Below are 14,541 nucleotides of genomic sequence, written 5' to 3'. Positions count from 1 at the left end.
TTATTTATAAAACTTTTAATTGGGTTTTAAACTTATTATACAAAGGCCCTTATTTATAAAAACATCCAGATTTTTTTAAAATATATATATATATATATATATATAAATTGAAAAATTTTTCGGGCCCTATATTGATTTGGGCCCTGATCGCAGGCCCACCCTGCACTTGCTTGTATCCGGCCATGGATATATTCCAGTGCCTAATTCCCTGAATACTCTCGCCAGCATTTGTGAGGTGATCTCCTGAGTCCAGGTTCCAAGAGATGGAAGAATCTTGTTCACATGATAGCCATTGCGACCATTTGGAGAATATGGCTTGCTAGAAATGAGAATACTTTCCAAGATAAGTTTGCTCCGGTAAAGAAGACGATGGAACTTATACAGGAAGACGCGTATTTATGGGTGTGCAACTAATCAAAGATCCCAGCTCCTTTTTGGGTGAATTGGTCCGATTTTGATGTTGTCGCTATGCTGTAATTGCCTTTGTTTTGTTCGGTTGTTGTTTTTGTATGTCTTCCGAGTTATTTTCTTGCTAGACTCTATAGAAGTTTTCGCCATTAAAATAAAATGAAAGAGTGAATTCTAATTAAGAAATGGTCCAAAAAGTAAACATTTCATCCTCTAGTGTGGACGCTTTAATTTCTATACACGGCTCTTACCTTATTTTAATAAGAGAATTCACCCGAATGTAAATTATTGATCAAAATTTCAAAAATTGCCGACCTTGTCAGAGTCAGTTTGTTGGCAATCTAATAAAACCACACTCCATTATTATGACAAGATCAAATACAATCTAATAAAACCATAGCTTACACCTGGTGAAGATCAATAATGTTAAAACCAACTTCCAACTACCAAGTTCCAAACCGACCACCCGCCTTTAATTCGTTCATACACAAACACCCCTATAAATTGCAATCTTGGACAACATTTTCTAGCACCAACAACCTTACAAACATATAGAGCAAAGCTACTCTTTCCTACATCTTTAACTAGTCTCCAAAAATGGCAAAGATGGCAATGATGGTTTTATGTGCAGTAGTGACTTGCATGGTGGTGGCTGCACCCTATGCAGAGGCTCTTACTTGTGGTCAGGTATCCAGCAGCTTAGCACCATGCATTGGATACCTAACCAAAGGTGGTGCTGTGCCACCAGCATGTTGCAATGGGGTAAAAGGGCTCAACAACGCTGCGAAAACAACCCCTGATCGTCAGGCTGCATGTGGCTGCTTGAAGAGTGCTTACAATTCCATCTCTGGCGTCAATGCGGGCAATGCCGCTAGCCTCCCGGGCAAGTGCGGTGTCAGCATCCCTTACAAGATCAGCCCGGGCACTGATTGCTCCAAGTATGTACAAACTTCAAATATTGTGTTCTTCTATTTAAACTTCTATTATTTTGGAGCACATATTGAGTACACATATTACTTGTTTATATCTTACATATTGTGATTCTCTTTTTTCCTTTTTGTCTATTTGCAGGGTGCAGTGAGGATAAATGGCATGTCTTGGAATTTTGAGAGGCAAATAAACTATAATAAAAATAAAGAACACTGTTTTGTTCGAAGATAACATATATGGTTGTATATGTTTCTTTGGTTTGTAATGCCTTTGGCTTAAAATAGTGTTCTTGTTATAAACCTTTCTTTTTGCGTAATGGTTTTTATACCTCAACACCGGCCGGCCTGCAAATCAACTGCATGTGTACAGTCCCAAGTCCATATCATGTTATTTTTATTATTATTATTATAGTGATATTTATCACTCCGTCACATCACACAGGTTCCCTCTAATGTGTATATGATTTTTATTCAAACCTATTGAATTAATTATTCGTATCTTTATCAAAATTTAGACTATATTCTACACACGTATAGGTTGTGGTAAATACACTTTTCTAGAACTTCTACATGGACATTTTCATGCTCATGCACATGTATAAATAAAGATTTGGTTATCCACACGTCCCCTCAATTTATCCACACATCCTCTAACCCTATATATCCCTCATTGCCCTATACGTCTGGAAATGGACCCACCTGATAAGCCCCTCATTGCCCTATACGTTTACTTTTTGTTTACTTTTTCATAAATCCTATTAATTGTCAATGATTGGGTGTTAGCTGATGATTGCCCAATTATTGGCTCTTTTGTGTGGAATAAATTTGAAGGGTATGGAGGGTTTTAAAGTGTGTGAAATATTATTTTAAAAAAACTTTATATATATATTTTTTTAAATTGTTGTTAAAATAAAAAAAAATATAAACATTTATATTTATTGTTATAAAAGGAAGGTATATAAATGTGATTTTTTTATTCAATATGTTTAGAAAAATGGCAACACTTTTATTTATTAATTATTAATATAAAACGTCAACAATTTTTTAATTAGTATTATTAAACTTCTACATTTTTTTATCAAGTGTCAGTATAAAACGTCAACATTTTTTTTAATTAGTATTATAAAACTTCTACATTTTTTTTATCAAGTGTTATTATAAAACGTCAAGTTCTCTATAATACATAACGCAAATGTAAGTGAACATTGTTTGATAAAATAACACAAAACACAACACTTTCATACAAAATGTAATACAATACATAGACGAAACCCTATACCCTACACACTAAATCGCTAACTATTACATATTATTACTTAGATTCACACGAACCCGTTGTGTATCTGAATAAGGTTCTCAAACAAACCGTGAAATCGAACAGTTTCTTCGTACAACTATGGCTAATGGAAATGTATGAAAAATATGATGAAAAAGTTGATCATACAAGGCAATGTCGTGAGTTGGGAATAGAATCGGTTATTTCATCCAATTTGATGAACCGGCTTTTAAATCGGGCAGAATCTACGAAGAAAGTGTTCGGTTTCACGGTTTGTTTGAGAACCTGATTCAGATACACAATGGTCTCTTTGCTTCGTCCACTAGAACTATTTGTGTATGCATTCTTTTGGTACAAATAGTTCTAATGGATGAAGCAAAGAGACCGTTGTGTATCTGAATCATGTTCTCAAACAAACTGTGAAATCGAATAGTTTCTTCGTAGATTCCGTCTAGTTTAAAAGTCGGTTCAGACGCGTGATGCTATATGGTGGTCACGGAACTATCGGGCGTCGGTAGATGCCGGTGACGGAACTACCGCGCGTCGGTAGATGCTATCAAGACTACACCGGGAATCGACAATATGAGAGTTCCGTGCTATTTGCATGTTAACATCTGACAATGTCGAAGTTCCGGGTGACTTTGCAATTGATGTTGGATGATGCGTAAAAGGTGTGTGCCCGGTTGGATTTTAAGAAGTGTATAAAACAACTAATGTTAGGGTATCAATCAGCTCCTGTACAGGAGGATAAACTGGTAAAGAAGGGGTACTTTTCCACGAGTGGTCCGGGCTCGATCCTTGCTAAGGGGCGGGTTATACAAGAAACCCCCTTTTCTGTTATTCTAATTAACGTAGTTAACTGAGTTAACTTTTTTTAAAGTATAAAAAACTAATGTTAGCGTATCAATCAGCTCTTGTACAAGAGGATAAACTGGTAAAGAAGTGGTGCTTTTACACGAGTGGTCCGGGTTCGATCCTTGCTAAGGGGTGGGTTATACAAGAAACCCCCCTTTTTTGTTATTCTAATTAACATACTTAACTAAGTTAACTTTATTTTAAAGTATAAAACAACTAATGTTAGGGTATCAATCAGCTCGTATACAGGAGGATAAATTGGTAAAGAAGGGGTGCTTTTACACGAGTGGTCCGGGTTTGATCCTTGCTAAGGGGCAGGTTATAAAAGAAACCCCCTTTTTTATAGCAAGTTTCAAACAATGAAAAACAAGTCCCTCAACTTATAGTTTCAGAAAATGTAAAAATAGGCCCCTATAGTTTGTAAAGATAATTGCGTATATAAAATTCAGGGAGGTTACATGTATGTGTGTATACATGAATTGAATGATTGTGAAGTAATATAATACGTACCTGATCTATGGCCGTTAGTCAGTCGCGTAAATAACCGCTCAAAGTTATAATTGTATAGCGTCTCAGTGGGAGAATTACACAATCGAGACCAAGAAAGCTTGAATATTTTCAATTCTTCAGCCGTTGCAAATTTTGCCTTGGTATGTTTTATAATATTTTGTGAGATGTGCCAACTACATAGCAATTTGGATGCTTTTGGGAATACTTTATTGCAAGCATTCATCAAAGCTTTATCGCAATCTGTTACTATCACGTGCGGTTCCATACCCTCTACCAACAATCCTTTGAGCTTCTGTAGGATCCACAAGAAGTTATCATGTTTTTCTTTAGAGATAAAAGCATGAGCGACACAAAACGACTTGTGTGCCGATGTCACACCCTATTTGAACAAACGGAAGTCTATACTCATTCGTTTTGTAAGTGGTATCAATCATCAACACATGTGGGAAAGCACGCCACATTTTGTACGAGTACCGATGAACAAAAAAAAACCTCCTCGACCGCATTTGTTTCGGGATTCACCCGGGTGTGGTAAACATACCTTCCTTCATGCAACATTTGCTCCAATATCTGCATTGGAGTCAGATCACCGTACATTTTGACTTTAATCTTTTTTATCACGTTTTGTATGTCTCGTAGAATGCACACCCTCTGTGGGTTTGTTTTCCTATGGTTAAATGTATGTCCGTAGGCTCCATGTTTTGAATATAAAGTCTCTCTACCAATGATTCTTCGCCCGGGGTCAACCTTCTCGCAAACGTGTGACCCTCAAGAAATACCGCATGCTCATGGTTATGATCCTTTTGCTTCACCACTAAGCTCCAATTACCACTACTTGCGTCTAGTTTCCCTATCATTTTAGAAGGACACCCAATCTTCTTACTACCAGAACGCCGAACTGTTGCTTTACTTTTGCAAGTGCCTCGACGGTCGCATTGCAACTATATCTTCACTGTCCTTGCTGACGAATCTTCGCCTTTTGTTACCGTTCGTTGGGTCACAATGACGTAACCTTTCGCAATTTTTGTTTTGTAAGCCCAATTCTTTAACTCGTGAAGTGTCGCAAATACCTGAAACAATGGTAATTTAAAACTATATTTAAAACTGTATTTGTTTAAAATCTAATAAACCTTATACATAACGAATAACACGTATACAAAATCAACATTGTCTAAAATCTAATAAAAATTATACATAACGAATAACACGTAAACAAAATCAACTTTGTCTAAATTCTAATAGGCACCCTTCTAATAAAGCTATGTATAACGAATAACACGTATACAAAATCAAAATTGTCTAAAATCTAAAAAACATTATACATAACGAATAACACGTAAGTGACGGTTATGTTATACCTTTCCTTGTTTTTTCGGGTCATTAGCACCATCGTCACCGCCACCACCATCGTCCCCGCCACCACCATCGTCCCAGCCACCACCATCGTCCTCGTCTTGATCACTTTCCTCGAAGTGTGTAACACCATTCTCGATTTCGTTGTGGTCTTCCTCGAAGTCAAAAGCACCTTCCTCGGACTTATTCTTGCATTGTTTTTCCTGATGGGAATGGTAAGTCCCGTATGCGTGTTGCGGATAGTTTTGAGCCACGTAAGATGGTCCCGCCTCCTCTACGACCTGAAACAACTTGATGGTTAGACTAAAATAACCAAAACAACAATATGAATTTTTTACCTGGTTTAAATCAGGCATCACGGAGCGCACACTCCCTTCCTAATATGAATGGTTAGTTCTGCGTGTTGCGGATACCTTTGAGCCACGTAAGATGGTCCCGCCTCCTCTACGACCTGAAACAACTTAATGGTTAGACTTTAATAACCATAACGCCAATATGAATTTTTTACTTGGTTCAAATCAGGCATCACAGGCCGCACACTCCCTTCATCACAACGACGCACGGAAACCACCTCCTCTCACCTCGATCAACGACGGGTAACCAAACGCTTTCGGAGACATATGACTCATTCGAACTTTCACCAAAAAAATATCCAAAGTCCCAATTTGACGTTGTGATTCGAATCTAGTTTAACCAGACCGTTTATTTGAAAATTTTTATCATTTTCATCACTTTTTTGGGATTTTTGAACATTTGTATTACATGAATCCCGTAAGCTTGGCGTAAAGGGAAAAAATTCGAAACAATACGCAACGTATAGGGCCATGAGCGCGTATATGTGGATCACCTTTTCAGCCTTTTCAGTTTGAACGCCGTTGTCATGTCAGCAATATACCTTAAATTAAGATATTATAGTACCAATGAGTAGCGTATAAAGCAATGAGAGGCGTATAGAGTTTAATGCTCCAACTACCACCTTTCTAATACACCGCTCATTGGGCAATGAGAGGCGTATAACTTTACTTTTTCTGACATAATTAATGCACTCAACCCTTATACAACCCTGATTCTCTTATACGAGGTTGCTGGGGGGGTGTCACTACTTTTGGGGGATGTACCAATACCCTCACCCATAAATAAATGAAGTTTGTTTAAATCCCAAGGTGGATGAACAAATGTTGCATCTCAATAAATAAACAAAGTTTTTTTTTTGTTATAAATTTTAAGGTTGATGATAGGATAAAACATTCAAGCAAGGCACTTTTTATTTAAATTGAGATAATCGGCCCGATTGAGAGAGGAAAGGTCTCCAATTACACAACCATTGACAACGAAAAACAAAAATGAGAATACAAAAGTGAAAAGCCTGCTTATAAAGACCCATGACATTTAGTAACTTCTCATAAAGTAGGCATAGGGATAACTCCTCATTCTTCCATCTTCCTACAAATAATAGGCATAGTAAATGTTCCCCACTCTTCCATTTCCCCATTAAATTCCTCTTGATCCAGTGGATCCAGCTCAGACCCGAAAACATTACCCAACTGCCCCATGTTGGCATCTTTGTCCCGATTCCATTTTCTTCTCAGACACACTTTAATCGGAGTCTTATCATAATTACCTCCCGATAAAATGCCTTGTCCTCAAGGCGGAATGTTGGGAATTGCTCTGCTACCAAACGATAAGTTTCCCATGTGGCTTCCTCCACGGGACGATTGTACTAGGAGACCAACACTTCCAGAACCGGATGACTAGCTTCTGAAGTCCACGTGTGAGATAGAACAGAATGGGGTCGTAAATCAACCTCCTAGTCTTTAGTAATCAGTAACGGAGTGAATTCGGGCAGTAGGGGGACACTCCATCTCATAAGAAACTGGGCCACTGGTTCTTTTTATATGATATGGTCCAAAAAATCGGGATGACAATTTCTCATAGCGGCGTTTGGCAAAACTTTTTTGATGGTATGGCTTAAATTTGAGAAAGACATAATCCTCACCCTTAAATAATAATTCGCGATGATTGAGATTAGTAGATTCTTCATCCTGCCATGGGCCTTCTTTAAATTGTGTTGCATAAGCCTTATCATCTCGTCTCTATCCAGTAGTTGTTCCAATTCTGTGTTCTTAGTCTCACCCATAGCGTAAGGAACAACGAAGGAGATTCCCTCCCATACACAATGGAAAAAGGAGTCATACCCGTTGATGTATATACCCCGTATTGTAGGAATACTCGGCCCAAGGTAAATATGTACTGCATTTTTTAGGTTTTTCACTAGCAAAACACCGAAAGTAAGCTTCATGGCAACAATTCAAAACTTCGGTTTGCCCATCCTTTTGGGGGGTGGTAACTAGTGCTCAATTGAAGCTTAGTTTGGCTCTAACGAAAAAGCTCCTGCCAATAATTACTAAGAAATACCATATCCCGGTCAGAAATAATAGAACGGGGAACCCCATGCAACCGAATGATTTCCTTACAGAAGAGTGCAACTACCCCTTAGCTGTAAAAGGATGAGATATTCATAAAAATGAGCATATTTGCTAAGACGCTCAACCTCCACCAGAATTGTATCATAATGGTTCGAATGTGGCAACCTAACAATGAAGTGCATGGAGATATCTTCCCAAACCTGGTTTAGTATGGGTAAAGGCTAAATCAAACCCACTGGAGACAAAGTTTGGTATTTTTATTATTGGCAAACAATACATTGTTGTACAAAATTTTGAACTTCTTGTTTCATTCTTGGCGAAAATTAACGTGTGGATAGGCGTTTTAGAGTCTTCTAAAATCCCTCGTGACCTCTAATTGGGGTGTCATGTGCCTGTGTAATAGTTTGAGTTTGATATTAGGGACCTCTTGTATCACCAAATGACCTTTATCAACTACTCGACAATTAAATAGCCGTTGTTTTTAGAAATTATAAGGGATAAGCTTTAGTAAGAGACGTTTTTACAAGGGTAGTAATGCGTTGCTCAAGTAATAACTTTAGCATGTAGTGATTGGTACGAATAATGAGGCGGCGGCCAAGGAGATAATGACTCCACTTTTGTACCGCTAACACTAAGGCTAGGAGCTCCTGATCATAAGCTGATTTGAATCTATTAGAAGGGGAGAGCCCTATGGTGAAATAGGCCACTGGATGCACTTCTTGGGATAGTATAGCCCCTATCCCGTCAGATGAAGCGTCACATTCAATGACGAACGACTTTGAGAAATCGAGTAGCCTTAGAATCGATGTGGAAAACAATGCTTCTATTAAGGCGGTAAAAGCATGTAAAGCTTCCTTCGATCTCGTGAAACCATCTTTTTAGTCAAGGTTGTGACAGGTCGCGTTATCAACCCATAATTCCGAACAAAACGACGATAGTAGCCCGTAAGCCCAAGGAAACCTCTCACTTCTTTAATTGTCGAAGGGATTTGCCAAGACTTCACCGCTGATATCTTTTCAACCTCAACTTTAACACCCTTTCAACTGCTACAACTTTCGGACAAATTTAAGATTTAATCTTTTTATTCTATTTATTTTACTAAAATTAAGACATAACAAATAAAATGACATCTTTTTGTCATAAAGTTGTAGCAAACGGGGTTAATTTACTACAAATTTCTGACAAATAAAAAATTTTCTTTGTTATAATTATTTACTTTACTGGATTTAATAAACAACAAATAAAATAAGTTTTTTGTCGGAAGTGGCAAACGTGGAACGTGGCCAATTTGTTACAATTTTTTGACAGTTTTAATATTTTATGTTTTAAAAGTATTTATTTTACTAAAACTAAAACATAACAAATAAAATAGCTTTTTTGACGAAAACTTGTAGCAAATGATGGTAATTTGCTACAAATTTCTGACGAATAAAACTTGCTATTTCTTTTAATTATTTACTTTACTGAATTTAAGAAACAACAAATAAAATAACTTTTATTGTCGGAAAACTATAGCAAACGTGGTGAATTTGCTACAACTTTTGACAAATTTAATATTTTATTTTTAAAAGTATTTATTTTACTAAAATTAAAACATAACAAATAAAATGATTTTTTTTGCCGAAAAACTTAGCAAATGGGGTCAATTGCTTCATATTTTTGACAAATTTAAAATTTTATTTTGAGTAAATTACGCTTTTACCCCTGTGGTTATATCACTTTTACTATATTAGCCCAAAATAATAATTTTTTATATATTTGCCCCCATGGTCTCTATAACTAACCATTTTGGACCCTAAGCCTAACTATTTTAGCCCCATGGTCTTCATAACTAACCATTTTGGCCCCCATGATCTCTAGACTTAGGGGCGAAAATTGTTAGTTATAGAAACCACGGGGACAGATATGTTAGAAATTCTTATTTTGGGCTAATATAGTAAAAAGGTGATATAATCAAAGTGGCCAAAAACGTAATTTACTCTTTTATTTTTTAAAAGTATTTATTTTACTTTAATTTTAGATAACAAAGAAAATAATTCTTTTTGCTGGAAAACTGTAGCAAACGGGGTCAATTTGGTACAAAAATCCAACAAATTTTATATTATATTTTTTTAAATGATTAATTTTACTGAATTTAGTAATTAAAAATAAAATAAGTTTCAATTGTCGCAAATTTGTAGCTAGTTGCTACAAATTTATGACAAATGTAGAAATTTGATTTTTTTTTAATTTATTTGTTTTGCTGTAGTAGAAAACAATATAAAATTTTAATATATTTTGTAAGAATTTTGTCACAAAGGTAATTAATTTTGTGACGAAATTGATACATATGTTTATTGTGTAGAAATTTTGTAGGAAATTGTGGAAAAGTTTTTGGGTTATTTTTGTTTCCTTTTTTATAAGTAAACTGTAAAAAAGTTGTAACAAAAATTGAGTCATGTGAAATTTGTGGAAAACTTTTGTAGGAAAAAAAAATCATTTTTCTAGTAGTGTTTAATTAAGGTCATAAAGGGTTTTGGACAAAATACATAAAATATGGTTGTGACACGTGTCTTGTATTCTTGTATAATTAGGTAGTAGTGTATAATTAGGTAGTAGATTGATAATTTCTAGTTTGTTGTTCGTGTTTGCCTTTAACGGTTTTATTTATGCTACAATAAGATCCGGTATGGTCAATTGCCTTAAATATTCACTCATTAATAGCAGTTGATTTTGCAGGCCGGTTATTGAGATATAAAAAAGGATTATGCGAAAAGGAAGGTTTATAACAAGAACACTATTTAAAGCCAAAGGCATTACAAAGCAAAGATACATACACAACCATATATGTTATCTTCGAACAAAACAGTGTTCCTTATTTTTATTATAGATATATTATTTGTCTCTCTAAACTTCCAAAGCATGTCATATGTTCCTCACTGCACCCTACAAAAAGGAAAAAGAAAATCACAAAAGGTAAGATATAAAAAAGTAGATGTGTACTCAATATACGATCCAAATAAAAAGAAGTTTAAATAGAACCACATAATATTTAAAGTTTGAACATACTTGGAGCAATCGGTGCCTGGGCTGATCTTGTAAGGGATGTTGACACCACACTTGCCCGGGAGGCTGGCCGCATTGCCTTCATTGATGCCGGAGATGGAAGAGTAAGCACTCTTTAAGCAACCACATGCAGCCTGGCGATCAGGGGTTGTTTTTGCAGCGCTATTGAGTGATTTTACCCCATTGCAGCATGCCGGTGGCACAGCACCACCTTTGGTTAGGTAGCCAATGCATGGAGCTAAGCTGCTGGACACCTGACCACAGGTAAGAGCCTCTGCATAGGGTGCAACCACCACCATGCAAGTCACTACTGCACATAAAACCATCATTGCCATCTTTGCCATTTTTAAAGGTACTCTAGTTGAAGATGTAGGAAAAAGTTGCTTTGTTGTGTATGTATGTAAGGTTGTTGGTGCTAGAAAATGTCGTCCAAGGTTACAATTTATAGGGGTGTTTGCGTACGAACGAATTAAAGGAGGGAGGTCGGTTTGGAACTTGGTAGTTGGAAGTTGGTTTTTACATTATTGATCTTCACCAAGTGTAATAATGGAGTACGATTTTAACTTTGCCAATTGCCGACAATGTTTGAAATTTTGATCAACAATTCAAATTTGGCTCAATTCTCTATATATTAAAATAAAGCAATAGTGGTGCATACTAGAAGATGTGATCATATCTTGTACTTGAAAAATAAAGTCATTATGATACCTTAACAAGTTTCTTTGTTAGTGACGAATTCATAATTTTTTTTTCTGGGATACGGATAAGGTGTTTAACCATATTTTTAAGGGGTATGTCCAGGGTTTTTGGCTAAAATATACAGTAATTTTTTTAAGTGGTGCGGCCTCCCATTTTGGGTTTTAATATGGTACTAAACTACTTATAACTTTAAGCCTAGAAAACTTTTTCATTGGTATCAATTAGCGACACTTAATTTTGACTTAGTTAAACCATATGTACAAAGTTGAACTCGTGTAAGACAATACATCACGTGTACCGACACTATATTATTTAATTCATGTGGGCCTTTTTTGTAACCCTGTAGACAATAGTACACGTGTAGAATGTACTGTGGGTGAACTAAATCAACCAATAGGAAACAAACATTTTGACAAATATATGTACAATAAATTTGTATATAGAAACGTAATAATAGCACACTGAAGTTGGAAAAATAAATTATTTTGCACAAATATGTTAAGACCATCGCAATAATAACACACTGAAGATGGAAAAAGAAGTTATTTCGCACAAATATGTTAAGACCATCTCTTATACCAACGAGGTGCCTAAGTGGAATGAAGGTGCCTAGCGGGAACACCACGCTACACCATGCGGTAACACGGCTTTCTATCCCTGTTAAGGTGACGAAACCACAACAAGAGAATAGACAAAGAAGGAACAAAGGCTTCCCAACCTAACTAAGGATGAAAGCTTGGTGTTGCAACAATGAGAACATGAGTTAAACATGCCGCACCTTCTTTATGCCCCCCACCCACATTATGGACGAGTGGTGTGCAAGAGACCATAACACAAGGCCTATCAAATGTACAATATGTTGGATATCGATTTAAAGAGCTGATGATTATCTTCTATTTTATCTCTTATTTTAAGGATCAAGTTGTTAGTTTGTTTCTATTTTTCTTGCTTTATCTTTAAAGCCTTTCGGGAATATGTATTTTTTTCGATTCAGTTTTAATCAATAAGAAAACACAGCTCTTGATCACCAGATTCTTCATGGTATCAGAGCAGGCATACCAAAATTAAAATCATAAACTATCAACTGATGGCAGAACTGATGGCAGGAGACGAGGCTGAGAGTTCACCCAACAGTAGTGTTGTCGAAATTATTGATGTCAACTCGCCTTTCTACCTGCATCCTTCGGACTACCCGAAACAGATGTGAAAGCCTGTCATATAACAATTTCAATGATTGGATTCAGGAAATCACCAATTTCCTGTTCGCCAAGAATAAAATCGGGTTCGTCGATGGAACCATAAATAAGCCAGAGAAGACTGACAAGAAGTATATGAATTGGATGAGATGTGACGCCATGATAAAAGGGTGGCTCACTACGGCTATGGAGAAGGAGATACGAGCCAGCGTTAAATACGCGAACACGGCTGCAGAGATCTGGAAAGATTTGCACGAAATATTTGGTAAAGAGAGTGCACCGAGAACGTATGAAATAAAGCAGTCCATTACAATGACTCGCCAAGAAGAAGCCACGGTGTCGGCTTATTTCACCAAGTTGAGAGGATTATGGGATGAAATAGACACCATGCTACAGGTGCCTCGGTGTGAATGTAAAGGATGCACGTGCGATATTGGAAAGAAACTGGTTGAATTGAAAGAGAAAGAAAGGTTATATGAATTTCTAATGGGTTTAAATTCTGACTTTGCAGTGATTAGAACTCAAATACTTGCTATGAAACCCACGCCAACACTAGGTGTAGCTTATCATTTGGTGGCCGAGGACGAGCAGCAAAGGAATATCACCGTTGGAAAGAAGGTTGCGACCGAAACAATGGCTTTTCAAGTCGCGCAACAAGGAAAACGTGATGTGCAGCCTCAAAAGAAATCGTGGCAGAAAACCGAGAAAACGCAGCAGAATACTAAGACGGGGCACTGTACATTTTGCGGGAGAAATGGGCACATTCGTGAAGGGTGTTTTAAACTCATTGGGTATCCAGATTGGTTTTTCGGAAAGGAAAAGAAAGAGTATTCTAAACCAAAAGCAGTTGTAGCAGAGACAACTTCCAGTCCGGTTCCGGGTCTCAGCGATGAACAATACAACATGTTTCTAAATTTTTTCGGGAAGAAAGAAGAACAAAAGGAGAAGAAGACCAGCCCCCCAGCAGCAAATATGGCAGGTAGTTTTGACAAAAACGGTAATTGGATCATGGACTCCGTAGCGACCGATTCCATGACCCACGTTCGTGGATTACTCGATAATCTTACGATGAGTACTAGTGAATTGTCGGTCACAATTCCTAATGGACAAACCATTCCTGTAAAAGGGAATGGGGAGGTTCTTTCTAAAGAGGGGGGGGGGGGGGGGGGTTAGAGTGAAAAATGTACTTTTTGTACCAAATTTTAAGTGCAATCTTTTGTCGGTTCGTAGACTAACCCACGATTTGCAATGTGCCATTACCTTTTTCCCGGATTCCTTTGTCATGCAGGGATTGAGGACGAGGAGCTTGATTGGATCGGGTATGTGCAGTGGTGGTCTTTATAGGATGGAAGCAATTCGAGGGAATCCAAAGGCTATAACCGTGGAAGCAACAAATGTGTGGCATAAGAGACTTGGTCATCCATCTAGTTTCAAACTCTCTCATATTAGTTTTCTAAAGGATGTTGGTTTTGATTCAGAAAACAACTTTTGTGACTATTGTGTTTGAGCAAAATTAACTAGATTACCTTTTTCAACTAGTTCAATAAAAACTATCCAATGTTTTGACATGGTGCATTGTGATATTTGTTAGGAAACTTTATTTGTAAGTATTGAAAAAAATCTCAATCAACTGGATCTCTGAAAAACATAACAGTCCTGAAGAACACAGCAAGATGAAGAAAAATAGTTGGGACAACTGAAAAGCAAAGTATCTACTACAAAGAATCTCAAGTTGAAAAAGAGTTGATTTGGATTATCAGACACTACAAAAAAAAAGCCATTCAGTGGCACACGTTTTTAATGGCATTTAACGTTTGTGCCACTAATTTAGGTTTTAATGGCAC

At 36.8% G+C, this 14,541-nt stretch overlaps 3 protein-coding genes across 3 annotated transcripts; 2 read left to right on the top strand and 1 right to left on the bottom strand.

Annotated features, from left to right (window-relative positions):
• The first annotated feature begins 922 nt into the window (after window positions 1-922).
• On the top strand, window positions 923-1,654 carry LOC110899836 (non-specific lipid-transfer protein-like). Its single transcript, XM_022146726.2, has 2 exons — window positions 923-1,346; window positions 1,480-1,654. The coding sequence occupies exons 1-2, from the start codon at window positions 1,006-1,008 to the stop codon at window positions 1,487-1,489; spliced, it is 351 nt and encodes a 116-aa protein (XP_022002418.1). The 5' UTR covers window positions 923-1,005; the 3' UTR covers window positions 1,490-1,654.
• An 8,847-nt stretch (window positions 1,655-10,501) lies between these two features.
• Window positions 10,502-11,346, bottom strand: LOC110899837 (non-specific lipid-transfer protein-like). Its single transcript, XM_022146727.2, has 2 exons — window positions 10,806-11,346; window positions 10,502-10,682 (listed from the first exon to the last, which is right to left on the bottom strand). Exons 1-2 carry the CDS (start codon window positions 11,144-11,146, stop codon window positions 10,673-10,675), a joined length of 351 nt encoding a protein of 116 aa, XP_022002419.1. The 5' UTR covers window positions 11,147-11,346; the 3' UTR covers window positions 10,502-10,672.
• Window positions 11,347-12,588: 1,242 nt separating this feature from the next.
• Window positions 12,589-14,204, top strand: LOC110902021. Its single transcript, XM_022148764.1, has 3 exons — window positions 12,589-12,657; window positions 12,746-13,834; window positions 13,986-14,204. Exons 1-3 carry the CDS (start codon window positions 12,589-12,591, stop codon window positions 14,202-14,204), a joined length of 1,377 nt encoding a protein of 458 aa, XP_022004456.1.
• The last annotated feature ends 337 nt before the right edge of the window (window positions 14,205-14,541 follow it).

Source organism: Helianthus annuus, chromosome 13 (genome assembly GCF_002127325.2).
Source record: "Helianthus annuus cultivar XRQ/B chromosome 13, HanXRQr2.0-SUNRISE, whole genome shotgun sequence".
Lineage (NCBI taxonomy): Eukaryota > Viridiplantae > Streptophyta > Magnoliopsida > Asterales > Asteraceae > Helianthus > Helianthus annuus.
Note: the sequence above shows the minus strand (reverse complement) of the source record. Positions and strands in the feature narration are given on the sequence as shown.

Excerpts from the sequence above, each read along its gene's own strand:
- LOC110899837 (XM_022146727.2), bottom strand. The coding sequence starts at position 11,146 with ATGGCAAAGATGGCAATGATGGTTTTATGTGCAGTAGTGACTTGCATG.
- LOC110902021 (XM_022148764.1), top strand. The coding sequence starts at position 12,589 with ATGGCAGAACTGATGGCAGGAGACGAGGCTGAGAGTTCACCCAACAGT. Across the intron at positions 12,658-12,745 it reads GTGTTGTCGAAATTATTGAT|GAAATCACCAATTTCCTGTT; the intron begins GTCAACTCGCCT and ends GATTGGATTCAG. Across the intron at positions 13,835-13,985 it reads CTGTAAAAGGGAATGGGGAG|GGATTGAGGACGAGGAGCTT; the intron begins GTTCTTTCTAAA and ends TTTGTCATGCAG.
- LOC110899836 (XM_022146726.2), top strand. The coding sequence starts at position 1,006 with ATGGCAAAGATGGCAATGATGGTTTTATGTGCAGTAGTGACTTGCATG.